Source organism: Mus caroli, unplaced genomic scaffold (genome assembly GCF_978045245.1).
Source record: "Mus caroli unplaced genomic scaffold, Mus_caroli_1 scaffold_5, whole genome shotgun sequence".
Lineage (NCBI taxonomy): Eukaryota > Metazoa > Chordata > Mammalia > Rodentia > Muridae > Mus > Mus caroli.
In genome coordinates, this window is record NW_028227260.1 from 74,527,817 (window position 1) to 74,555,406 (window position 27,590).

At 41.6% G+C, this 27,590-nt stretch overlaps 2 protein-coding genes across 3 annotated transcripts; both read left to right on the plus strand.

The window, feature by feature from the left end:
• On the plus strand, positions 1–26,017 carry CUNHXorf58 (chromosome unknown CXorf58 homolog). Of its 2 annotated transcripts, none has more exons than XM_085837655.1 (8): positions 1–143; positions 2,888–2,978; positions 5,089–5,183; positions 5,536–5,647; positions 16,491–16,622; positions 19,767–19,996; positions 22,859–23,015; positions 25,850–26,017. In XM_085837655.1, the coding sequence occupies exons 1-8, from the start codon at positions 28–30 to the stop codon at positions 26,015–26,017; spliced, it is 1,101 nt and encodes a 366-aa protein (XP_085693781.1). In that variant the 5' UTR covers positions 1–27. The 2 variants fall into 2 exon arrangements, with proteins under 2 accessions (XP_085693781.1, XP_029329504.1); XM_029473644.1 differs by having other exon boundaries at positions 28–143; positions 2,882–2,978.
• Positions 7,422–8,657, plus strand: LOC115030105 (protein FAM90A3-like). The gene has a single exon (XM_029473643.1). The coding sequence runs from the start codon at positions 7,422–7,424 to the stop codon at positions 8,655–8,657; it is 1,236 nt and encodes a 411-aa protein (XP_029329503.1).
• Positions 26,018–27,590: the final 1,573 nt, after the last annotated feature.

Below are 27,590 nucleotides of genomic sequence, written 5' to 3' on the forward strand. Positions count from 1 at the left end.
TGTTCAGATTACTTCTTTGTAGGGAAAATGGAAAAGTCCTCAAATACAACAGGTTCTGGTGGTCCAAAATCAAATAGTCAGCTCCCAGAAAAGCTCCACAGGACACACTCCGCTCGTGCTGCAAAGATAAAGGCAAGAAAAGCGTAAGAAGCCATCCTTTTGCCTTCTGTTGTAATTCCACAACTAGACAAATAACGAACTTACCCACCTTCTTTGTTTATTTGTTTGTTTTGGGTTTTGTGTTGTTTGTGTGTTTGTTTTCTTAATGTGTAAATTAAAATTGAGGGGTTTTTTCTTATTTATTTACATCCCAAACGCTACCTCCCCCTCCTGGTCCCCCCATCCCAGAGCCCCTTCTCCCATTCCCCCTCCCCTTCTCCTCTGAGAGAGTGGGCCCCACCCAGGGTTTCTCTCCACCCAGGAGCATCAAGTCTCTGTAGGGTTAGGCTCATTCTCTCCCACTGAGGCTGGATCAAGGCAGTCCTCAGTCTCTGAGAGGCCTGAGGGTACAGGCATCTTAACTCTGTTGGTCTTCCTGTGGAATTCCTATCCCCCTTCAGGGCCTTTAAACCTTCCCCCAAATCACCCACAAGAATCCCTGACCTCTGTCTGTTTCAGTCAGCTGCTCTCACAAGACAGTTATGCTAAGCTCCTGTCGATCCATGAGCATGGGAGATCTTTCCCAAATTTTGGCATTTTTTTATAATTACCTTCTAGTTGATTATTATGACCTTAGAATTTTGTAACTTATTAAAGCATGTTAACACATCTACTTGATAATACTACAACCTTCTGAAGCAGTTTTATTATTACACATTATAAGTGAGAAAGAAGGGCTGGAGAAATGGCTTGGTGATTAGGAGCTACTTCCTAAGGACCACGGTTCTGTTTTCAGGACCCGTGTTAGGTGGCTCACAACCTCCTGATTCCAGCTCCACAGGATGCAGCACTCCTGGCCTCTACAGGAAACTGCACTCATACACACATACCCATATGCAGGCACACACATACACATAATTAGAATATTTTTAAATGCGTTTTAAAAAGCAACTGAGAAGTTACGTGACTTACAGAAAGGTAAACCAGATAATAAATCCCTATCAGCTAAAATTCAAAAGGTTTACTCCTGGAATTTGGGGGATTTGAGGGGTGGTGTTGTTTGTTTGTTTGTTTGTTTGTTTGTTTTGTGGGTTTTGTTTTGTTTTTGAGACAGAGTGTCTCTTTTTGTGTCCCTGGCCAGGCTGGAACTGACAGAGATTTGCTTGCCTCCATTCTTAGGTACCAGGACTAAAGGCATGCACCACAATGCCTTTTCTAATTTTTTAATGTGTGTATGTTATATATGCATGTGACAACTTTGGATGTCATCTTCAGGAATGCCATTCAACTTCTTTGAGACAAACAAGCTCTCTCATTGGCCTAGAGTTTGCCAGTTAAGCTAGGCTGGCCAGCAAGCTCCAAGCATCCTTCCAGCTCTAACTCCCTAGCACTGGAATTGCAAGTACATGCCACCATGCCAGGCATTTTTATGTGGGCTCTAGGAATCAAACTCAAGTCCTCATGCTTGCATGCTAAGCTTTTGCCAACTAAGCTATTTCCCAGCTTGCTCACCTTATTTTTTCGAGGGAGTACTCTTCATTGGACTGGAATTCACTAAACGGGTTGTCTGACTTGCCTAGGAGCCTCAGGGATCCACATGCCTCCACTTCCCAAGTGCTAGGATTACAAGTATTTTTGAACACATCTTTTTTATATGGGTTCAGGCTGTCAAACTCGGATTCTCATTCTTTACCCACAAAGCTATTTTATCAGCCCCATAATTTTTTGAAGATTTATATATTTTATATATATGAGTACACTGTAGCTGTCTTCAGACACACCAAAAAAGGGCATTGGATCCCATTACAGATGGTTGTGAGCCACCATGTGGTTGCTGGGAATTGAACTCCGGACCTTTGGATGAGTAATCAGTGCTCTTAACCTCTGAGCCATCTCTCCAACCCCCCACCCCCCATAAATGTTTTTAGAAGGTAGAATTTCCTTCTTACACCTTCTATTTATTCACATTCTCTCTTTCTCCCTCCCTTTCCCTTCTGCCCTCCCTCTTCCTCCTTAAGTAGTAAGAATAAAATCCCAGGATCTCTGCCTAAGGAGATTCTTAGTAGAGTTGTTACCTAGTCTGTACAAAATCTTTGGTTCAATTCCCATCACCACATAAAAACAGGTATGGTAGAGTCACAGCACTAAGAAGTTAGAAGCAGCAGGATCAGACATTTAAGGTCATCCTCAGCTGCATATGCAGCTCTTTAAAGCCAGCAGAAGTTACATGAGACACTGCCTCAGAGGCAGAAGGCAGGAGAGGGGAGAGAGGGAGAAGGAGTGAGGAACAGGGAGGGATGAAGTGGAGATAAGTGAGAATGAAGTGTGTGTGTGTGTGTGTGAGTGTGTGTGTGTGTGAGTGAGTGTGTGTGTGTGTGTGTGTGTGTGTGTGTGTGTCTTACACAGACCAGGACCACATTCCCTCAGCCCAAAGTCACTGTGTAGTCAAGCTCTTGAACTCTTGATCCTCCTGCCTCTGCATGCTTAAGTGCAGGGATTATATAAGAATGTACCACCGAGCCAGGCTTCAATTAATTATGGATCTTGATAAAACTTTTAGGTGTTTTTGTTTTCATCTCAAGGGAAATATTACTTATTGCATAGCCTCATTCTGCTTAGAGACCACAAAGGAGCAGTCCCAATGACCCCACGCAAGTGTTCCTCAGTAGGTCCATCTTAGTAGTGGGGCAGTGTGACAGGTTGTAAAAATCGAGACTTGTCGAGGATTTCCGGAAAATGAAAACTAGTTCATAAATAACTAATCTCTTTTTCCTCTTAAAAGTAATAGAGAGACTTCAGCAGCAAAAATACAGAGAGCCTGGTACCTTTATGTGGACAAATCATTGTTTAAACTCCTAAAACACACAGTTTGTGCAGCGGTATGTATTTTTTCCTCTGACAGAAGTTACTCCTTAATTAGTTAATTAAAGATAAAACAGATAACCCTCTTTATCTCTGACTTGGATATAATAATATTATATGTTATATAAAGTTCTAAAGTTGCTTATTTTTGTAAACTCAAATGAATATTTCTGGTCTTTTTATTTTTATATTTATTTGTATTTACTTTATTTGTATGGATGTTTTGCCTTCGTGTGTATCTCTGCACCATGGCATACAATGCCTGTGGAGACCAGAAGAGGGAATTAGATCCCCTGGAACTGGAGCGAGAGGCAGTTGCAATGTGGGCACTAGGAATCCAACCTGGGTCCTCTGGAAGATCAGTCAGTACGATGGACTGCTGAGCCATCTCTCCAGCCCCGCCCTCTGGGTTTATTTTTAATGTGAATGAGTAATAACTATTTTTCTGAAATTAGTGCACTGTTGTATCTCCATTTTTGAATTTGTGTCCTTATTTGAACATAGGAGATAGTGACCTTCTACAAAACAAAAAACAAAAACAAAAACAAAAAACCTCTAGATTAAGACCTGGAGGTTTAGCTCAGTGGCAGAATATGTATTCAACACATGTAAGGCCCTGGGTTTGATCACCAATACTACAAAAAAAAAAAAATCCTTGAATTTAAAAATGCACTTTGCTTTTACCCAGTAGTTTCACTTATTTTAAGGGTTTATTTATTTATTATGTGTATTTGTGTGAGCCTGAGTGAATTTATGTGCACCATATGTGTACAAGAGCCTGCAGAAGGAAAAAGAGAATATAAGATCCCCTAGAACTGAAGTTACAAGCAATTGTGAGCCACCATGTGGATGCTGGGAAGCAAACTAAGGTCCTCTGCCAAAGGTGGACATGCTCTTAACCACTGAGCATCTCTCCAGCCCGGCAGTTTCCTTCTAAGAGTGCATTCTACAGTACAATTCCATTGTAGCCTTGATTCATAAACACAAGTAAATGTCTATGCCTTTATGTGTAAATCTTGCAATATTAACAATATTCCATAATAGAAAGACAACCAAGAGAGCTTGTTAGTGAAAAGGGCAAGTCAAAACAGTAGAAGGAATATAATCCTATTTGAATACAAACAATAAACAGATGCCTATCCTCTTTCCCCACCAAAACCAGAATAAAACAGAAACCCCTCTGGTATGAGAATAGTCACGTTAGAGGAATTTTAGCAGTCCTGAATAAGTCCGAGCGATATGTCTACTTTTTTCACTGTCTTACCCACAGATCTATTTGTGTTATCATACAAAACTCAGTTTTAATTATCACGTTACTGCTTTCCTCAGAATTCTAGGCTCTTAGTAAACAAATGAAGTTAATTAGTTATTTTTTATATCTTTGTTCAATGCTTCGAATTAATACTTCACATTAAAATGCTTAATCTTATTAAAATCCCATCATTGTATATGCTATGGAATTATCACTGGCATAAAACTGAATAGGGTCATTTAAGGAAAAGAATGGGAATTTTACAGTCAAACAGATCTAAGTTTGAGACCTAGCTCTTCCTCATTTATAAAATGAGAGTGATACTATTTTAATTGTGTTGTCATTATGATTAAATGAGTATATATATATATATATATATATATATACATACATACATATATGTGTGTATATGATACCACCATACTACATGATAAATAATATGTGTTTAAAAGCTAGTCACTTAATACCATTATTATCCCTGTATTCATTCAACATTAAACACTTGCTAAGTTTCTTGACTGTTTAGGTACTGTATGAGATACTAGGGATATAATAAAGAATAAATTGTGTTGTCTGTACCTTCATGGTACATAATCCAGTTGGAGACACAGAAAAGTTTATATATAAAAACAATAGACTGTGGGAAAGTATTGTCATAGGGAAAAAACAGTGCCTGTGATCTCAAAAGGGATAGATACTCAACTTTGGAGAAGCATAAGTTGAAATAACTGACTCACATGATGACAATTAGAGGAGTGGGGGTAGAAACACTCAGGGGTGCAGACCCCTGAGACCACTGTCCTGTTCACTCTGCTCCCACTCTTATCATCAGTCAGTGACCTCTGAGCAGTTTACAGTGCCATCGTTTATTGCAGGAATATTGTGTGGCACATGAACTACTGAAGAAAGTAAGCCCCACAGAGGCTGCACTTTTGAAAGATCCTAGCATGAAGTGTAAAGTCAGATTCAGGTAATATGGCTATGCTAATTTATTTCACAGGAGAAATAATAGAGATGATTTTTTAATCCTATTTCTCAGAACAAATTTCAAAGGGAAGTGTTTTACTACACTTGTAATATAAAAAGGCTAAGTTGCCATAAAGTCTCACCCCCATCTAGTTCATAAGTATGAGCATAGTTGTGACTTTCACCTTTGGATCCATTTCTTTGCTAGATTTTTATATGTTCTTTATATGCCCTGTATTTGAAAAATGTATGTATGTAATACAGTTGAATTAAGTGCAACTGTATTGCGTACACGAGGAAGAAGCAATGGGGTACCCCAGTTGATACTGCATAACTTTTTTTTATTTTTATTTCAGATTCAGTGGTGAAACATTTCCACCTTGCATCGTGTTTAAAATTTTTCTAAAAAGTGATAGCCGTGGCTTCACGTATTTCAGCGGGAAAAATTTACTAAAGCCGTCAAGTAAGGTGATGCCTCATGACGTGTGTTTTCTATTATTGTTGCTTCTTGACATCTATGTAATACCTAAATTGCATGCCAAGTATATAGGCTACATTATTTTGCCATTAGTCAGCCCACCAAACAGGTAACTTTTTCCTAAGCATCATGCTTCAAAGTGTCTCCACTAAAATAAATTTGAAGTTTATTACTTATATAAAGCTACACACACACACACACACAATCTATCAGATTTCTTTGTGTTAAAATTTTAAGTTCTGCAGAATGTTGGGTGCAATTTCATTTGTTTCAATGGAATTTTGTTTTTCCTTTGATTCCGTAGTGGACCTAGAAAATATGTGCTGGATATTGGTACTGAAAAGGTACTTTTAAGTGGAGTGTGGTGGCACAACTCTGCAATCCTCATACTTTGGCAAGAAGCGTCATTGCTCGAGGCCAGCCTGCTACATAGTAGAGCCCTTTCTGAAAGAAAGAAGAGCTGGGGAGGAGGAAGAGAACTTTCAAAATAGTTCTTTTGGATGGGAGTTCTCATAGTATCTTGACAGTTCGGGAATTCTCGCCAGAACTGTGTCTGGCCTATGAGTCACCTGGGGAGCTTATCACACTGCTGCCTCTACTTTTAACAGCAAAGGTCTACAAAAGAGCTTTTAATCCTTTGGCCCTTGCTCTGAGTATAAGAGAGTTTAAAAGGTGGATATAGTCATTTTAGCCATTAATAGAGATATTATTCTAGGCTGCTTGTGTAACTTTGTGGTAGAACATTTGCTTAGAATATATTATGACATACATTCAATCCCAAGCAATGCAAAAGAAAAGAAAAATAAAACCTTTGAGAAATGTGTTACACAAAAAGCATGGCCTACCTGAAATCACAAGTGTGTTCTAAAGAGAAGACTGCACAGGCCAGCAACTTCTGATTTGATTCGGCAAGTGCAGCATTTAGTCTCTTAGAAAAGTAACTGACAGGGCTGCTTTGCTTTTTGTTTTCAAGCAATATTAGGGGAAAAAAACCCTCCACTTCACAAATGTAGCAAATGGACTACAGGTTCTCATTATGTATTATGGTATGGTGTTTCAAAAAACATTAATATTTATCTATTATAAAAATTGGAATCCGATGGAGAAGTATATATTGGTTTATTGAAACAGGGTTTCTCTGTGTAACTCTAGCTATCCTGTAACTTGCTCTTTAGACCAGGCTAAACTAACTCAGATCTGCCTGCTTCTGGCTCCTGAGTGCTGGGATTAAAGGTGTGTACTGCCATGCCCGGCTTGAGAAGTATATTTTCATCTTCCTCTTGAGGGATAAATTAATATCATTATCATATTAATTTTCAGAATAAGCTGAGGTTGGTTCTATAAGATATCATCTATTGCTTCTATTCTAAAGTTATATAATCAGACTTTTCCAGGAACTGAGATTCTCCTGGGTTAGTTCCACCATCCCTAATGTGCTTAGGCTTTAAGAAGTTCAGAAGGAAGAAGTCACTAGAAAACACTATTTATACATTAAAATTCATTAAAACATTGCAAAATAACTTCATTAATTTCTTGTTTATTTATGAAGTAACTGTTGGGGGGAGAAAATAGCCCAGTGATATAAAAAAGAAAATGTGACTTCCCTTTTCTCCAGCATCCTGAAAGCTTCATCACTTGTCTTGCTGGGTCTCCATCATCCACGTCTCTGAGAACCTGCTAACAAACAGGAGGAAGACAGCTGGATCTTAGGAAATCCCAACTCAACACATAGATCCTTTTATGGACACTTCGTCTGACAAAAACATGGAAAGTCAGAGTGCAGAGAAACAGAAAGAGCCAGCTGCTCAGAGACGCCCTCCACCAGAAGAGAATCCCAGGTTGAAATGCAGAGACTGTGGGGCCTTTGGGCACACTGTAAGAAGCAGAAAGTGTCCTATCAAGTGTTGGGATGGGGCCAAGGCACCACTACCCTTGGGAGTAAAGAAGGAAAAGGAGAACAGGGACCCACAGAAGAAGCCGCAGAATCCCCAGAGTTCTGAGCCAGAGACTGAGAGAGAGAGAGAAGAGAGAGAAAGACTAGAGAAGAGGAAGAAGGCTCTCCTGCTCAGATTTCCCAAGAAACCCCCACAGAAGAAGCCAGCAAGTTGGAAGGACACGACACACTCTGGTGACTATCTGAGGCGCCCGAGCAGACCAGCATTCATCTGTATAAACAGGCAATTATTCATGGGCCATACTCAGGGTAGTGTGCAAGCAGACGAGGAATCTGATGGCCAGCCGTGCCATGCAGCACCTTCCACAGAAGACACTGATATTATCTTTCCTCTTGAAGAAGAAAAATGTCAGACCTGGGATGTCCTTAGTGTGCCACAAACAGCATCTGGGCACGGTGATGAGGACCCAGCTGTTGGTGAGAATCCAACAGACCAAAGCATCGAGTATTGCTTCTATCAAGTTCCAGAGGATACCTTCCAAGTGCAGGAAATGGACTGCATGTTTAACATGCAGTCAGAAGACCAGCACACTGATGAAGATAAACATTTCCACCTGTATTCTGCAGCACATACAGATAGCCAGGATGCTCAGGATGCTGAACTCAGCTTCAAGGTAACCGGTGAGGTCCATACCCAGGTTATCCAAAATTCTACAAAGAGATTTCGACTAAGCTTCTACCAAACTCCCAAGAAGAGCACCAAAAGGCCTATGTTGGATACTTCCCATCCTGTGCCATGTTGTAGTACCAGCAGTGTTGAACCAACAGGATTACCTCAAGGAGCCAATGTTGAAGAGCAGCCTCCACACAACACAGCTCTCCTGAATTTCACTCAGCCTTACACTGAGTTCCATCATCCACTGGCTAGCCACGTTCCAGTGCAATCCCTCCGAATGGTCTTCACTAGATTGAAAAATGACTGCTGGAGCTCCAAGATCTTGGAAACTTCCTCGTACTATATTTCTAAGAAGAAAATAACTCCTGGTAAGATTTCACTCTTCCTGAAGAGGTCTGGGGGACCGTCTTCCTGGGTCCCTCGTAAGTAACATTCCAACCTCCTCCCTCCTTTGAGGAGAGTAAACGAGAAGACCACTTGAAAACAGAGACTGCCTCAGGGGGGGACTTGTGGAAGACAGTTGTATAGAGGGGAGGAGAGCAGAGAAAGCTGACTGAGCCAGTTGAACCAGGTCCTTTGCACAGTGAGGCCTGGGAACAGGCAAGATACTATCAACAGCACAGCAGACAGATGCTTACTAATCAGCTCACACAAACTGTCCTTCGAACGGAGCTTACTGGAGTGAAGCTTTAAGGAGTTGTATGTGAAATGAAGTCTGAGAATTCGAGTTGGCATGTACGTGTGCTTGCTTACTCACACCTTAGTAGAAAACAGGAATTGATCTGTTTGGCATTCAAATACCTGCACTAGTGGAAAGTCTGAATGATCTCTACGACCTACGTCTTCACAGAAGGTTGCGCTTGTGGGTAAAAGCCATAGTGAAGAAAGTTCTTTTGCACTTGCAGATGTTCTTCTTTAATTAACTTTAAATACGTTTAAAAATGTTTCAGTGTTGATAAAGTTCTAGAAACTACGCCAAAGAAACAAGAAAATGTACCTTATGCCTTTTCTAGTGTGACACAGCTGTCACTCTCGTGAAGTAACCAGCTCTAACAGTTCCTTCTGTTGCCTTCATTTGCCCTGTGAAATGAGATTTTATAATTCCGTTTGTTCTTATTAAGATGTTATCACACCATTCAGCCTTTTTCAGTGGACACTATAATGTTCTTTTAATGAACAGAACATACTCAACTTGAAGAGAACGGTTTGGACTGCCCTTGTCCCTTTCATTCCTTTTCAAAACATATGTGACTAATATGTAAATTTATAGTTGAAAGAAAACTTGCAATGGTGGTGGGATTTTTCTCCTTTTGAGTTTACATTTTTAGTCTTTGAATAAAAGTTTATTCAGCAAACTGGTCTGTTTACTTATTTTTTGTTTCTTTTCTTTTGGTCTGTTTGTTTGGGATGGTCTCTCTGTGCAGCCGTGACAGTTCTGGATCTCACAAAGTAGACTAAGCTGGTCTTGAACTCCCAGAGATGCCTGCCTCTCCCTCCAGAGTTCTGGGACTAAAGGCATCCACCACTACACCTAACCCTTCTTGAACTTCTGATTGCCCTGCCTCCACCCCCAGAGTGTTAAGATTACAGGTGTGCGGACACATGTGGTTTATGGGGATCAAACTCAGGGCTTCATGTACACTAGGTAAGCATTGTACCAACTGAGTTACATTCCTAGCCTTAAGTCTGTTTCTATTATTTTATTATGCATATGGGTGGTTTTGCCTGCGTGTATGTCTGTACACCACAAGTGTGTCTGGTGCTGGAGTCAGTCAGAGGAAGGTGTCAGGTCCCCTGGAACTGGAATGAGAAATGGGGGCGAGTCATTGTGTGAATGCTGGGAACAGAACACATACACTCTGTAAGAGAAATCAGTGCTCTTAACTGCTGAGCCAACTTTCCAGCCCCTCAATTGTTTCTTTATAGAAGAAGGTCAGTTTTAGTTTGTTCAGATGCTTAGTCTAACTTTACTTATCTTTGAAAATATTCTAATGTGTGTGGAATGGATGGTTGTTCCCACATGCCTGTACACCACATGCATGCCTTCCTGGTACCTGGGGAGGCCAGAAGAGGGCATGGATCCCCTAGAACTGGAATTGCAGACAACCAGGTGGGTGATGGGAATTGAACTCAGGTCTCCTAGAGGAGCAGCCAGTGCTCATAACTGCTGAGCCCACTTTCCAGCCTCTCTAATTCTGTATATAAAGAAGGAGGAATTTAGCACATTTGCTCCATCATCCCCCTCCATATTTTCACTTCTTGTTGCAATTATTTATCATTTTCCAGCTCTCATGAATTCACAAAAGCAAAAACCAAAGCAAGTGAAAGGAAAGGATAAAACAGAAAGTTAGACAATTTATATTACCCGATTTCAAGACTTTAAAGCTACAGGAATTAAAGCATTATAATGGTGGCATAAAGACAGATGTAGAATCCACTAGGAAAAAAAGAGAAGCACATCTATATATAACCGATATTTCCTCCAAAGGTGCCAAAGCAGGTCAAATGGTTCTAGAGCAGTGGTTCTCAGCCTTCCTATTGTTGTGACCCTTTAATATAGTTCCTCATGTGGTGACCTCCAACCATAAGATTATTTTCCACTGCTACTTCATAAGTGTCATTTTGCTACTGTTATGGACTGAAATGTTCTGGTGGTCTTAAGTGACACCTGTGAAATGGTCATTCAAACCCTAAAAGGGACCATGACCTAAAAGTTGAGAACTGTTTTAGTGCAATAGAATAATGGTGGGGGGACGGTGAGTGATCTCATTTCATTTCCCACTTTGACAATGTTTTCTCAGCATTGATACTTTACAAGAGAATTGTTGTTATTGTTGGTCCACCAGAAAATTGACTAAAGTCTTGCTACCCAAAGCATGTGCACCCTACACATTGGCATCCACTGGGCCATTTAATAATTCAGAACCTAGAGACTGCAGAGATGGCTGAGCAATCAAAAGTGTGTACTACTCTTGTAGAGGACACACGTTTGGTTCTCAGCACCCTATCGGGTGGCTCACAAACACGTGTAACTCCAGCTTCAGGGGAGCTTGTGTCCTCTCTGGCCTCCTCAGGCACCTGCATGCATGTGCACACATGTACACACAAAGAATATAAATAAGTATATTTTTTTAAAAGAAAGACAGAAGCCATGGTCCTACTTCAGACCTCCTAGCCCAGTATCTACATTTTAGCATCTCCTCAGTAATCCCTGACACCACATCATTTGTAAGGACTTTCCTATAAAGGCTCCTACTCTGGCCTGGAGCACCACTGGGTAACTGACACCTTTTTTTTTTCTTTCATGTCTGACTTTAATGTACCTGCATGATAATGATGTTTAAAGGAGATATATCTCACATAAGTTATTACACTTACAGGCTACAAAAGGATCCTGTGGATCCAACTGACGAGCCTGAACTGTTAACATCCAGCAATTGTTATTTTATATTGAAAACTTCCTATCCCTTTAAACTTCATTCATATAAGAAAAACAAGAATAGCTACCCTTGTTGTTTAATTATTCTGTCTCTCCCTCTCCATCTCCCTCCCCTCCCCTTTCTCTCCCCCTCTCCTCTCTTCTCCTCTCTCTGTCTCCCCACTCCCCCCTGTTGTTTTTTCCCCCTCTCGGTCTCAAGTCTCATATATACTAGGCTAGCCTTGAACTCTTTATGCAGCTGGTCTTGGGCTTCTGGTGTACACCACCACATCTGATTTGTACAGTAAGTTCTGGGGATCAAACCCAGGGCTTCCTGCACACTAGACAAGCACCTTGCTATGTTGTCAGTTCTACTTAATCACTTTGTGATGGGGGAGTACAAAGGCTGTGGGTTGAATTCCTCATTCATTCCTATCTTGATTTTTGAAACAGGATCTCTCTGAACCTGGAGTTCACCAATTTAACTAATCAGGTTAGCCAGTGAGATCCAGGGATCTGTCCATCTCAGTCTCACAGTACTGGGATTTCAGATGTATGCTACAATGCCCAGTTCCTACGTGGGTACTGACGATCCGAACACAGGTCCTCGTGTATGCAGCAAGCACCTTACCAACTGAGCCATCTCTTCAGCCCCTCTGGCCCTACTCAATCAACTATAATCTTGGATGTGCATTATTTCACATAATTCCTGTAAAACTATTCTGTATATGAAAGCAGAAAGTAAACTAATGGGGAAGTAGGATGGGGATCATTGGGAGTAGAAGCAGCATGTCTAGATATGCTCTAATGCCTAATAATGGAAAAATAAAATCACACATTAAAAAAACAAGTAATTAGCTTAAAACCTTACAACTAGAGAATAAAGGAACTAAGGCCAAAGTCCATGTTCTTAACCACTCCTGAGGTCAGGGACAACACTCACTGCACATGGCCCTTCCTCTTCAATGTGATGAAAAATATTATTCCCACTTTGTCTGTGAATTTGAAGGGACTTGGAGACACGTAAGTGAGAGTTGAATGCTCATCTATTTCTGCCATACTGCATATATTTTCAAGGCTGAAGCAATCCCAGCAGTTATTGGACTTTTAATTTATTCTGTATCTGCATATACAGATACAGAATAAGTGAATTCCAAACCAAATGTAAAGGCACCACTTCTTGCTCCTTCCATAAGTGGGAGTTTCCAGCAAGAATGAGCAACTGACTATGTGAGGCAGATGTCTGACAAAGAACACCTTGTCTATTAGGCAGCACTCTTTTTTCCCCAAACAGCCCTATGTTTGTTTGAATGAAAATGGTCCCAATAAGCTTGCATATTTGAACACTTGGTCCATGATTCACAGTTGCTATTGGAGATGTGGTCTCTTAGCTTCTTGCTTTGGCCACCTCTGGCTTCTTGCTGCTGTCTCTGCCCTCCTATTATGGACTCACCTTCAGGAGCTGTAAGCCAGAATGAACTCTTCCATAAGTTGCTTTTGGTCATGATTTCATAGCAATAGAACAGTTACTAATAGAGCCTCTCAAAAACAAGCAGAGGGTTTGCCCTATGCTTCTAGGCGTGGTTTTCTTTGGCCACAGGACTAGAGTAGAACCAATACAACTGAGGCAATATATGAATAGGAAAACTGAGTGTAGGGGAGAACGGTGGTAGTGACTGAGTGGGGCATTGGAAGGAAGGAACTGATAATAAATACCTTTTCTAGGTAATCCGAGCTAAGGTCAAATATAATTATTCCTACAGAAATACCTACATGGTTTAATACTTCTTCAGTGTGTAATGATTTGTTTTGACCTTAGGTATGGCTGAGCTGGCTCAAAACCCACTGGACATTGTAATAAAGTATAAAAGAGACATGCACCATTGTCTGTAGAGTTAGTGGTATCCCATGTTGGCTCCACCACTCAGGGAGGCATGACTTGGGAGTTTTGACTGCCGCTTACCCCACACTGGAGTTGGGCGCTTTGGGAAGCCTCAGGGACACGGCTCCAGGGGTGGGGGAGCGAGTCTGAGGTCCCAGGACAGCCGGATCTGGCTTGGGGTGACCCCAGGGCCTACTGGGAAGCTGGGGCCATCTGGTTCTCAGGCTCTTGGACACCCAGGCGCCGCTGGGAGCTGCAGAAGAGCTGAGATTGGAGTGCCCCCCCTCCCCGTCGCAGACTGAATCTAGACCGGGCCAGAAGGGAAAAGGGGGAGAGCTCTGGCTGGGTCTAGCAGGAATAGAGTCCTTGGTTTGTTTGGCAGGTGGCTGGCTTGGCTTGGTAGAGTCCATTGGCTGGGAGTGCTGAGAGGCCTCCTGTGGGAGATTAAATGGCTCTTCAGGCAAAAAGACCTGCTCCATTGCTCCCCACGGAGGATCCCGATAAAAAGAGACAGTCCATGGTTTTAAGGCACTTATTGTCATAGTGGAGGGTGATGATGCGTAAAACTGTACCCTCTTTTCTCAGGACGGACCTGAGGTTAAATACCTTTTGCAGGGAAGAGTGTCTGGGAAGGGGAGTTTATTGGCTAAGCCCTTCAGGCTTAGGTGCCTCATTAAAAATGGAGATCTGTCTTGAGGCTATGTGACCTGTGGTCAAGTCCTCTACGTGTGGAGGGGCTTGGGGCGTTGCCCTTACTTGACTGATGGCCACAGATCTATGGAGGACTGCGGCCTTGTGTCAGGAGCCTAGTGTCTGGGAACCAGGCAAAACGCCTGCCATTCTGGGTTTCCAGCCTTAGCTCAACCAGGAACCAGGCTGCCTTTCATGGTACTACAAATGTCATCTTTTCTTCAGGTGCATAATGAGCAAAGAAATTGGTGAAATGAAAAGTAAAAAGAATCCACCCATGGGAAAGCTAATATTTTCATTAAACTGTTCACTTCGGCGCATTAATAATAAAATATGACCACTGAAATATTTTCTTCCTATTTCATTTTCCATGGACATCACCAAAGCTTTGGAATTCAAGTCAAAATTTAAAAGGACTATTCTAGATAATAAAAAGGAAAATTAGAGAAAAAAATATGTGAAGGCAAGCTATTGCGTTGTGTTTTTTTTTTTTTTTTTTTTTTTTTAAATTAACAGGAGCTCTGGATTTTGATCCTGCCCAGGGAATCTGTTGTGGCCTCCTCAGTGTTAACACGGTTTCTGCACTTTGGCAAATAGCACCTTCTAAGGTACACAGGGAAAGAACTGATCTGAAATAGAAAAAGATTTGAATTTTCTGCTTTGCCAGTCTCCCTTCACATAAGCAGACCCTTTGTGTCCAGAAGCACAGGTCCAGATTATAAATAGGTGTTAGGCAATTCAGCACAGCCGTTATCAGAAGGATAGATATAGGTGGGAGGAGTCAGTATGATGAGAGCCAAGACAAAGAATTTAAGCCTCTGTTTTCTGTGATTTTTCTCTCACTGGTCTCACAGACACTTTCTTTGAATGTAAACTGTTGACAGTTTAGAAAGAAGGGGAAATCCGTTATTTGTTTTTCTTGGGCTACTGAAAATGAAGTCTAAAGGAAAGGAGAGTGTAAGCAACTTGACACACTTCCATTTGGAAGCCATGGGTTAATGAACAGAAAAGAGTGTGGGTTCCAGAGATCTTTTATTTCTGCTTCCTAGGGCACCCTCTTTAATCACCAGGTAAGTTTTCACTGACAGCACAAATGAGTGTATGGTGTGCTTTTGTTTTTAAAAAGAAAAAAATAACCAAAACCTTGGGGCTGGAGAGATAGCCATCTCAATAGCAATTGAGAGCACTGACTGCTCTTTCAACAGACCCAGGGTCAATTCCCAGCACCCACATGGTGGCTCACAGCCATCTATAACTCAAGTTCCAGGGGACCTGACACCATCACACAGACATATATGCAGCCAAAACACTAATGCACATAAAATAGAAATAAATACATTTTAAAAAAATCTTTAAAAGATGCTCCAGGCTTGAGAGAAAGCTTAGTAGTTCAGAGCACACACTGTTGTGGGAAGGACTCTAGTTCGGTTCTCAGCACCCACCTCAGGCAGCTTGTGATTGACTGGAACACTGACTCCAGGAGACCTGACACCCTCCTCTGGCCTCCTTGTTCACATGCACAAAGTCACATACATATACACATGATCAAATGTAAAAATATTTTTTAAGATTAAAATAAATTTGTGTTGTACTAATATATTGCCTGCATGTGTGTATGTGCACCACATGTGTGCAGTGCTCACAGAGACCAGAGGAGGGCTTCAGATTCCCCTGCAACTGGAGTAACAGATGGTTAGAAACTGTCATGTGAGGGTTCTTTTTATTTTAAAAAATTTTTAAAAAGCTATGGTAGTCTCAACTATACCTGTAGTTATATTTTAAAACTATGCATCAATAGCTATGGGAACAAATATCAAATGGTTTAAAAATCCATGCATAAGCCAGACACAGAGGTCCATGCTTATAATCCCAGCACTTAAAAGGTAGAAGCAAGAAGGCAAAAAATTTAAGCTCATCTTAAATTCACAGCAACTTCACAGCAAGTTCAAGGCCAGCCTGGGTTACACAGACTCTGTCTCAAAATAAATCCATATACAGCTGAGCATGGTGGCTCATGCCCCCAGCATTTAGAGCTGAGCTAGGACTAGCTCACTACTAAGTTCCTGGCCAATCTGGGGTACAGAGTGAGACCTTAACTCCTTCCCCTACATTCCCAAAAACAGCTATATGATCTCCTTTTTGTAATGTAGCCTTTCTATTAATAGCAAGATAGTAAAAGACAGGAACAATTTTTGCTACATTTGTCAGAAAATTAACAAAATATGTGCTGATGATTAACAATATATTATTTTTTAAATCTACTTTCTTTATAGGCAGTGGCTGATGCTTATAAGATAATGGGGGAAAAGAAATTTTATCAACAAATTATGCAAGATGAATATATGTTCCAGAAGTTCAAAATAGCTGATCATATGGATGTAGTCACAGTGCAAGATTACATGCAAGTAAGGAGTTTATATATAAATGTTGAAAATTCAAACAAAAACGTTTTCCTGACCTCCAACGAAAAAGAAATCATACTTTTTAAAATTGTGATTAAAATACACACAACACAAATTTTAACATTTGGGAGTCTAGAGAGATGGCTCAAAGATCAAGAGTGTTTGCTGTGCTTCCAGATGATCTGAGTTCAGATCTCAGCACCTAAATCAAGCAGTTCACAACCACCTGTAACACTAGCCTCAAAGGATCCAACGCCCTCTTCTGGCCTGCAAAGGTACAGCGCGTGCGCACACACACACACACACACACTGTCTCTCTCTAAATGAACAAAATGTATTTTTTTAAGCTAATAAGTGAAAAACTACCTCTGGTTTCAGGAGAAAGAAAGAATTAGAAAGCATTAAGTGCTCTGTTCAAAGGCTCTTGACAGTCCAGGGGAAATGGTGGTTGTTCAGCTTAAGGCTATGTGTCTACAAATGCAAGGACAGGGGGCCTGGGTGACAGACAGGGAGAGAAGCTGAAGGAATCTGTCTGGCATGATTCTGAAATTTCTGGTTTGCATAGCTGGACAGAGCAATGCTGAACTGGGGAATTTATGCTCCAGACCCAAGTAGTAGTAGTAGTAGTAATAATAATAGTAAATGCTTCTGAAATACTACAGCTTTTCTCCTAACAATCCATAGAGGCAATCAATGAAGAAATGAAAGTTGTCAATAATCTGATTCCTAATGTAATAATAATACATGTGCCTGTAGCCTCTTCATTTGGGTACCTCACTTTGACATATGACGTAGTGCCATATTATTATTATTATTATTATTATTATTATTATTATTATTTATTTATTTCTCCTGCAACCAGAGGTAGTTTTTCAACACTGGATCTTAAACCCAGGCATGATAGGCAAGCACTCAACCCCTAAGCTATGTCCCTAGCCACATACAAAGCAAACTGAATAATCGGTGGAGAAAATTGGTTGGCACATTAAAAACAGCTGGATATGCTGGCATTTGATGTAAACTCAGCACTCAGAAAGTTGAAGCGAAGAGGATATCAAGTTTGAGGCCAGCCTTGGTTACACAGTGAGCTTCTAAGCAGCCCTGAGTTACACAGCAAGATCCAGTTTCAAAGCCTAAATAAAGGCAAATATTAAAAGCTCACTTATAATAGAAATGAAAAACATTTAGTACAGTATTATTTAAAATATTTAGAAACACTGAGAATGAAAGTTTTATTTCTTTGTAAAAACTAATCAACCGGGAAGCCACTAAAAACTAACGCATTGGGCACTTTAGTGGGGGAAGCGTCTGTATGTGAATCTCAGCAAAGCTGTGAGTACAGCAGATGCGCAAGTGTAGCTTGATCTACACTTGTGTTCAATACCTAGCAGAGTCAAAACAAAGAAAATCCACGGGGAACAAAAGCAAAATCAAGAATGATATGACACCTCTTTGATAGCTCAGACCTATAATCTTAGATGTTTGGGAAGGTGAGAAGGATCAGTTCAAAGGACCCAAGTTCAAAGCTTGCTGAGGTACAGAATAATTGCAAGGCCAACCTAGGAAACTTAGCAGGACTATATCAAACTAAAAAACAAACTTTAAAGGTTGAAGGGTAGAGCACTAGCCTAAAATGCACAAGACCCTGAGTTCCACCCTCAGGTTACCAACTACCAGAAGAGCACTTGGAAGAATATTTGCCGTCCGTTCTCCTGTAAGTAGCAATAGAGACCAACTGTCTTGCAGCATTTTCAACAGCTCTCACACCCCTAAGTTTGAATCAGTTGCTGACATTTTAGTCTTCATGTTTGATATGATGCGGAATATGTTAGACTTCTCACAATATGAAGACTTTTCTGCCAGTGTCACTTCATTCTTCTTGTCACAGCCACTTATGTTAGTAAGTTCACCTTCACCATGTCCCTCTAGCTACACAGTTGTAGTCTCTTGAACAGTGGCAGCTTTTCATGGCCCTGTAGTGTTTCCACTACAACTCACTTCACATTGAGTTCCCATTTCACTTCCAGCGGTTCCACATTTGGTACTTTTGCTGGCCAAGGTTGTATTTAAAAAAAAAAAGACTTATTTTTATTTTAGTCATGTGCATAGGGTAAGATTGTATGCACATGTGCAAAGGTGTCAACAGAGACCAGAAGATGGCATTGGATCCCCTGGGCCTGGAGTTCTGGGTGGTTGTAAACCAACTGCCATGAGTGTGATGAACCTAGCTCAGGTGTTCTGCAAGAGCAGAATGTATTCTTAACTGCTGAGCCATCTCTCCTGCCCCTGATCCCCTCTTTTGAGTATCACTTTAAAAAATATGTCACATGGGTTTATCATTGTGAAACAAAGCCATACAACTCCATATCTGCTGTCTGTATGTGAACTCATTAAGGGATTCACAGTGACCAAGCACCGACAGATTTTTACAGACAGGACATGACTTGTCATTAAATATGACTACCCACGTGTCACTAATGTAGTAGACTATGAATTGAAGAGCTAGCTGCAGAGTCTGTGCTTTACTCAAAGGCTTGCAGTTATACTGTGAGAACTGGAATTGTCTGTCTCTTGTTGAGAGACTGGTACTACTCAACAAGATGGTGGCAACTGACATTCTGCCTGACAGAATGGGGTAAGTGTGCATGCTTGTATGTGTGCATTCGAGTGCACATGGAAGTTTGAGAGTATGTAGTAGACCCTAAAGTCCTCCTGCCTCGCACTGTAGCTCCTCATTCCCGATCCGTATCTCTCTCTCCAACACACATTTATAACGTTACATTGGATAAACAAACTGTGTGTATGTTTAAATTGCTTACTTGATATTTTAAATTGGAAAAAAAGTAAAGTAAGATTGCAAAAAAATATTACAAATAAATATAATGAAGTTCTCCACTTAGCACTGGAGATGAACTCATCATTTGTAAAATAGCATGTGCCAGTGTTTATGCTTAGATAAACAGTTAGTGAGTGTGGTGCTGTGTGAACTGAAACTGCGCTGGCCTGGGTCCTGCCTTCCAGTAAGGGAGTTAAGATGAACACAGATAACAGAAAGGTCTAGTTGGAATGAAAGTCATGGGAGAGAGCTGTTGATAGAGTTTGGAGGTGAACACCAATGACTGATCACTGTGCATTTTTTCCATATAGTACTGCAGTCTTACAGATGAGACCCCTGCATCTTCTGGTGGCAAGAATAACTACTGGCGAAGACTAGATCTCAGTAGCATTCCCAGGACAATGATGATGTATGACATAGTTGATTACGCAGAGTCTGGAGTAATCTCAGACCGTTTACAAAAAGAGATGAAGTATTTGTTGCAGAAACCAAAAACAGAAGAGATGCGGCTGCACCAGCTAAATATTGTTTCTAAAGTTAGGTAAAAGACCATTTTTATTGAGGTTACAAACCTAAAAGCATTCCGATACACAGTCCACTAAAGATGATCATAAGGCATATGGGAAAACTTAAACTTGGGAAGATTGTCCCAAATATATGCCACTTTGTAAGTAGAATACTAACAAAAAGGTACCAAGGTGATCATTCGTACCACCAGACTGGCACCACAGGGTGACAAGAGGCTGCCCTGACACTTGTAAAAACAGTAGAGTAGTAAAGGGTACCGGCTGGCCACTCTTTAACTCAAGTAGGTGGTAGACACAAAGATGGAAGAGAAGCCTCAGGCCAGCATGGCTGCCTATCAAGAGGCAGTGCAACCTGGCAAGAAGTAAGAGACATCCGAACTCAGAAAGTGGTGGACACAGCAGAGTGTGCCTCTCTGGGGAGAGGGGTCTTCATGTAACTGTTAATATTTTTGTTTTCATAAATACAGCCAAAAGGGTTCCTCTTTCCTCCCAGTCAGTGCGGAGCTGAAGGCTTTCTCCTTCCCATTAAAAGCCGTAATCATGCACTCACTTGCCTGGCCCCTGTTGCTTATAATCAATTGCATATAAATTATGGTGGCACTCTTTTCTTCTTTACCAGTAGCAAGCAAACCAATTTGTACTTTGAAAAGTCGTGTTGTGTTAGGCTCTGAAATGACAGGAACAGAATGTGATTGTTCCAATTAGATTCCTTTTAAATTCCATTACTAAGACTCACCCAGCACATCTCATCTAGAAATGAAGCTGGCTTTCTTAAGAAAAAGAAAGTGGTGGACTTGTTGGTAATATATTTCCACACATATGCTTGCAGTGAGCAATATTCCTTTAGGCCGCAAAGAAGACACTGGCAAACATACTGACAAGTCTCAGGAGTGGAGATGAAAGGTGCTGACTCAGCAACATAGTTTAACTCCTTTATTTATTTATTTATTTATTTATTTATTTATTTATTTATTTATTTGATTTGATTTGATTTTTCGAGACAGGGTTTCTCTGTGTAGTCCTGGCTGTCCTGGAACTCACTCTGTAGACCAGGCTGGCCTCAGAAATCCACCTGCCTCTGCCTCCCAAGTGCTGGGATTAAAGTCGTGCGCCACCACTCCTTTATTTTACAGTCAAGGATATTCACTTCCCAAACAGATACTGGTCCAAGACACAGCCTGTCATCATGAAATAGATTTTCTCTAATTCATACATATGAGCATTGAGTATAGAACTTAACCCTATTACCACCAAGGTCAAATAAGTAATATCATTTTCCTCACTTCCGTATATAACCTTGAGTTGCCTGCTATTTGGATTCATACTACTGGTTATCCAAGAATGAGTTATTTAGGACCCAACCAGCTAACTAATTTTTAAATCAACTGAAGAAGAAAAATATTTTCATAATACCATGTTTAGTTAAGTCCCTAGTCTGGGATCTCCCAGAAGGAAACCAGGAATTGAGTTGGAGTGCTTTATTTGGGAGGTGATTCCAGGACCCACTGAGGGGTAGGGCAGTGAAATAGAAAGGTAGGCAACCCAGACTGTGTATTAGCAAGACAGTTACCACTGGAGCTACCTGGAGCTTCGTCCTCCCTGAGAATTTTAGAGCCAGTGTAGAGCATGCAACTCAAGAGTTATCCCACTGCATACAATACCCAGCAGCCACTGGCTAAGTGTTGGTGATCAGGGGTAGATTCTCAGATGCTTTTAACCTTCTCTGCACATGGAGTCTTGTTCTGAAAGAGAGTTCTAAGGATGAATGATACAGATGCTGGCAGTTAGATATTGGACTGATCTGTCCTGTGATAGTAAAGCCGAGGGGACTACGTGCATGCATGATACGAGCTATATCAGATCCTAACACTGATTTAATAACATAGCTTTCACTGGACTAGGGAGATGGCTCAGTGGACAAAGTGATGATTCCACAAGCATGAGAATTAGAGTTCAGGTTCCCAGAACCCATGTAAAAAGCCAGGAAAGTGAGCCAGGCAGTGGTGGCACAAGCCTTGAATCCCAGGACTCAGGACTCAGAGACAGGCAGATTCCTGTGAGTCCAAGGCCAGCCTGATCTGCACAGTTAGGTTCTAGGACATACAGGGTTATGTAGAGACCTTTTCTCAAAAAGTTGAAAAAAGATTTTTAAAGAAGCTTGCTTTCTCAACTGTTATGAAATGTAAATTCAGGTGTTAGTTATGGTGTTAAAAATATGCTGGACACCAAATCCAGACACTATTGCAGATGTCAAGAAGCGTTTGCTGACAGGAGCCTGATATAGCTGTCCCCTGAGAGGCTCTGCCAGTGCCTGACCAATACAGATGTAGATGCTCGCAGCCATCCATCGGATTGAGCACAGGGACCCCAATGGAGGAGTTAGGGGAAGGACTGAAGGAGCTGAAGGGCCCTTATCTGGCATCAATGGGAGCAGAGGCCCTTGGTCCTGTGAAGGCTTGATAACCCAATGTAGAGGAATGCTAGGGCAGTGAGGCGGGAGTGGGTAGGTAGGTGGGGGAGCACCCTCATAGAAGCAGGGGGGGTTGGGATAGGGGGTTGCAGAGGGGAAACTGGGAAATGAGATAACATTTGAATGTAAACAAATAAGATAACAAAAAAAAAATTATGCTGGAGGCTTGCCTCTGGAGGTTGAGGCCAGCCTAGGCAACATAGTGAGATCCTGTCTCAAAAAATTTTATCAAGTGGCCGCTCCACAGTGTTGTCCAGGAAGGCTGGAACATGTCACTAAAAACTGGCATTCAGTGCTGCTCTACATATTATGTGTGCTAGACAATTCATTACAGTTTACAATTTGCCTCATGTTTAAATCTTATTTTGTGGGGTTCTTTTCTGTCTCGAACACAAATGTCTTGTAGGTATCCAACCATTACAACCATCCGTCCCTTTTACCAGCCCTGGGACCAGAAAGGGGAAATGAAGCATCTGGGCCGTCGATCCAAGCAGGCACAAAAGAGGGTTGAAAAGATGAAAAAAGCCTATAAGGGAAGTAAAGAAGAGAAGGCTTCCTCCCAGGTAACTGCAAGTTTGACAAGCAGTGAATTCTCCTTCGTTATTATCCACAGTTTTCAAAACTGCCTAGAAGGGTTTTTTTTTTTCTTCTGCACAAGGAAATACAAGTTCAAAGGTGAAACACTTTTGGCATACTATATCTAAATAGTATGAAGCTAATATCAGTTTACTAACATCCATCTTTTTATTATTATCATTATCATTATTGTTGTTGTTGTTAATTATGTTTTTACACAGGGTTTCACTATATATCCCTCAGTCTGGCTTTGAATTCACAGAGATCCACCTGCCTCTGCCTCCTGAGTGCTGGGATTAAAAATGTGTGCCACCACCACACCCAGCTACATTTTGGATTCTTAAGCATCCAGGATGGTAGCACATACTTTCTAGTATTAAGAAGGCAGAGGCAAGAAGATCATAAGTTCCAGGCAAGCTGGATTATATTATTAAGCTCAAAGTCAACCTGAGTTGCATAGCAAAACTTTGTGTCAAAAAGGGGTGGGGAGAGAAGAAGGTGGCCTGAAGAAATGGCTGAGTGTTCAGGACCGCTGGCCTCTTCCCAAGGACTCTGAGTCAATTCCTGTACCCACACTGTGGCTCCCAACTAGCATTGACTCCAGTCCCAGGAGATCTGACATCCTATTCTGGCCGCTAAGGTCACTGCATGCACGTGGTGCACAGACATACATGCAGACCAAACAGCCATAAACATAAAATTAAAATGAAGGTCAAAACCTGGATGCTCACAGTCAGCTATTGGATGGATCACAGGGCCCCCAATGGAGGAGCTAGAGAAAGTATCCAAGGAGCTAAAGAGATCTGCTACCCTGCAGGTACAACAACATTATGAACTAACCAGTACCCCGGAGCTCTTGACTCTAGCTGCATATGTATCAAAAGATGGCCTAGTCGGCCATCACTAGAAAGAGAGGCCCATTGGACATGCAAACTTTATATGTCCCAGTACAGGGGAATGCCAGGGCCAAAAAATGGGAATGGGTGGGTAGGGAAGTAGGGGGGAGGGTATGGGGGACTTTTGGGATAGCATTGGAAATGTAATTGAGGAAAATACGTAATAAAAAAATATAAAAAAAAGAGTAGAATTCTTACACGATATGAGTAGATACTCTATTAAGAAACTGCTGTTTGGCTTCCACATCAGGACACGCGGGCAGGGGCGGGGCGGCTTGTTGCACATGTTCAACCCACCACACCTCTGCTAGTCTTTTTCTCAGAATGATAGCCAGCTGGTGTGTGTGCACTCAAAACTAAAGCAGAACCTCACTCAGCTATATTTCTACTTGAAACGAGGTCTTTTCTGGGTTACTCAAGGTGGCTTCTCCTTCTAGGCTCAAGTGATAGTCTTGCTTCAGCATCCTGAGTAGCTAGAGATCTGAACTTCTAGTTAACCACAGAAAGTTATGCTATGTAAAATCTGTCTCTGTACTTACACATTTTAGGGATATTTATTTATTTATTTATTTATTTTATATTTTTTTATTACGTATTTTCCTCAATTACATTTCCAATGCTATCCCAAAAGTCCCTCATACCCTCCCACCCACTCCTCTACCCACCCATTCCCACTTTTTGGCCCTGACGATCCCCTGTACTGGGGCATATAAAGTTTGCATGTCCAATGGGCCTCTCTTTCCAGTGATGGCCTACTAGGCCATCTTTTGATACATATGCAGCTAGAGTCAAGAGCTCCGGGGTACTGGTTAGTTCATAATGTTGTTCTACCTATAGGGTTGCAGATCCCTTTAGCTCCTTGGGTACTTTCTCTAGCTCCTCCATTGGGGGCCCTGTGATCCATCCAATAGCTGACTGTGAGCATCCTGTTAGTAGGATTCCTATGTTTGCCTTTCGCCATCTGGTAATCTCTGAAGCTAGTTGTTATAGTTGTCTCTGGTTAGAGCTTGTTCCTCAGGTGACTCTGTTAGCCTCTATCAGCAGACCTGGGAGACTAGCTCTCTCCTTAGTTTCAGTGGTCAGAGTATTCTCTGTAGGCAAGCTCTCTTCTTGCAGGGATGGTGCCCAGATATCTGGTGTCCGAACCTGCCTCTTGGCAGAAGTTGTGTTCCACTCACCAAAGGTCTTAAGATCACATGGAGGGTCCTGTGAGGACCTTGGGGGTGTCCAGAGACTCCGCAGGCAAGGCATCCCGGTGCTGGAGTGGACCGGAAGGGACTTGTCCCCCTGATCAGGCTGGGTTATCTGCTTCCCTAGTTAATTCAGTCTCAGGTCCCGCGCAATTGGATTGGAGCAGACGCTGTGTTCCACTCACCAGAGGTCTTAGGATCCCGTGGGGGATCCTGTGTGGGTCCTTGTGGGTGTCCGGAGACTCCGCGGGTAAGGCACCCCGGTGCTGGAGTGGACCAGAAGCAGGGATATTTATAATGAACATGTTTTGATACACTACTTTGTAATTTTAAAATATTCTGCTGGGCTGCGGAGATTCTCAGCAAGAACAGGCACTTGTTGACAAACCTTATGACCTGAGTTTATCCCAGACACTGTAGACATAGAGAACCAACTCCCAAAAAGTTTGTTTCTGACCATCACACTTCTGCCATGTTACTTACATATTTTCACACACACATACACAGAGAGAGACAGAGACAGAGACAGAGACAGAGAGGCAGAGAGATAGAGAGAAACAGAGAGAGACAGACAAAGAGACAGAGAAGATAAATCACACAGTAGGTAAATATATTAAAAATATTCTTAATTCTGCTATAAAATTTTGGAGGGTGAAGCTAAGTAAAAATAGAAAATAAAAATACAACCTAGTAAAAGCCAAGTATGAGACGCTCTACATTTGTACCTCCATCTAGAAACCACCAGCAAGCAGAACACAAATAAAGAAGAAGGTCATCTTCTACACTCCATCTTTTGAAATTTTGAAAGTTGAAGAACTGATTGACACCGACCTGGAAAGTGAAGAAAGAGAATTATTCGCCTGGTATCAAGACCTCTATGTTAAACATTCTTCATTATTTTGAAATACTAATTAACCAAGAGCAAAAGTTGTTTGACAGTATTGTTGTCTGTCTATAAATAAAGAGCAATTAACTACAAAGACATCTTTGGTATACTTTCTTAATCAGTTGCATGATGCATTTGTGAGCTCTTTTGCATTACTGTAGGTGGGAATGGTTTTTAACCTGAGTTGATTACTTCCATTAGATGCCCTGGAACTAGTCATGTACAGTTTTGTTCATGAGAGGAGAAGAAAATTAATCCCAAAGCATTTGATTTTTAAAAACAATTGACCAGGTCGTGCTTAGCATGAATGTTTGAATTCACAGGATGAAGGGCTAGTCTTTTTGTTTTCGTTTTAGTGGATATTTTCTTTATTTCCATTTCAAATGTTCTCCCCTTTCCAGGTCTTCCCTCCAGAACCCCCTTGTCCCATCCCCCTCCCCCTGCCTCTATGAGGGTGCTCACCCACCCACCTACCCACTCCTGCCTTCCCACCCTGGCATTCCCCTACACTGGGGCATCAAACCCTTCACAGGCCCAAGGACCCCTCCTCCCACTGGTATCCAACAAGGCCATCCTCTGTCACATATGCGGCCGGAGCCATGGGTTCATTCATGTGTACTCTTTGGTGGCCCAGTCCCTGGGAGCTCTGGGGATCTAACCGGTTGACACTGCTGCTCCCCCCACGGGGCTGCAAACCCCCTCGGCTCCTTCAGTCCCTTCTCCAACTCCTCCATCAGGGACCCTGTGCTCAGTCCAATGGTTAGCTACAAGCATCCATCTCTGTATTTGTCAGGCTCTGGCAAAGCCTCTCAGGAGACAACCATATCGGGCTTCTGTCAGCAAGCATCCACAATAGCTTCCAGGTTTGGTGTCTGTATATGGGATGGATCCCCAGGTAAGGCAATCTCTGGATGGCCTTTCCTTCAGTCTCTGCTCCACACTTTGTCTCCATATTTCCTCCTGTAAGTATTTTGTTCCCTCATCTAAGAAGCACTGAAGCATCCATCCACAGTTTAGTTGGCCTCCATTATCTTTGCTTAGCTGTGTGTTCGTTTTACGTAATGGCTTTGGAACAACCTATTACACTAAAATGATCAGAGAGTTTCTGTGACAGTTGACACGACGGTTGTGTTCCTAATCAGTATTTCACACTCGAAACACCTAGATCAGTATAGAGCATGTGCTTTGGACAGTTTTCAAATATAAACACTGTTTTGAGTAATATTTCTCCATTTCATTTTGAATTGACAAATTCACCTTCCTGATAAGAGCAAAATTTTTATTTCTTTTGTGATCCAAGCTACTGACTCATATAAAACATTACCAGAGACTATGAGGGCTAAACAAAATGTAGTTATTTATTGAACTTTTAAAATGGAAATTTTTATTTTGCTTAGGATTTAAAATACACTGGTTGGGCTAGAGAGATGGCTCAGCCGTTAAAAGTTAGGCTCTCGACCAAAAATATAAAATACACCGGTTGATTGTTAAGCTACTCAGGCGTGACACAGATTGTTAGGGTCTAAAAATCCAAAAGAACCCAAGCGGTCACAAGAGTCCAGCAAAGCAAGATCTTTATTTGATTTAGGC

What these genes read in the sequence shown, in the direction of transcription:
- CUNHXorf58 (XM_029473644.1), top strand. Translation starts at nt 28, where the DNA reads ATGGAAAAGTCCTCAAATACAACAGGTTCTGGTGGTCCAAAATCAAAT. An exon ending in AAGTGTAAAGTCAGATTCAG is followed by an intron (nt 5,184 to 5,535) that starts GTAATATGGCTA and finishes TTTTTATTTCAG; the next exon opens with ATTCAGTGGTGAAACATTTC. An exon ending in AAGAGAAGGCTTCCTCCCAG is followed by an intron (nt 23,016 to 25,849) that starts GTAACTGCAAGT and finishes ACCTCCATCTAG; the next exon opens with AAACCACCAGCAAGCAGAAC.
- LOC115030105 (XM_029473643.1), top strand. Translation starts at nt 7,422, where the DNA reads ATGGAAAGTCAGAGTGCAGAGAAACAGAAAGAGCCAGCTGCTCAGAGA.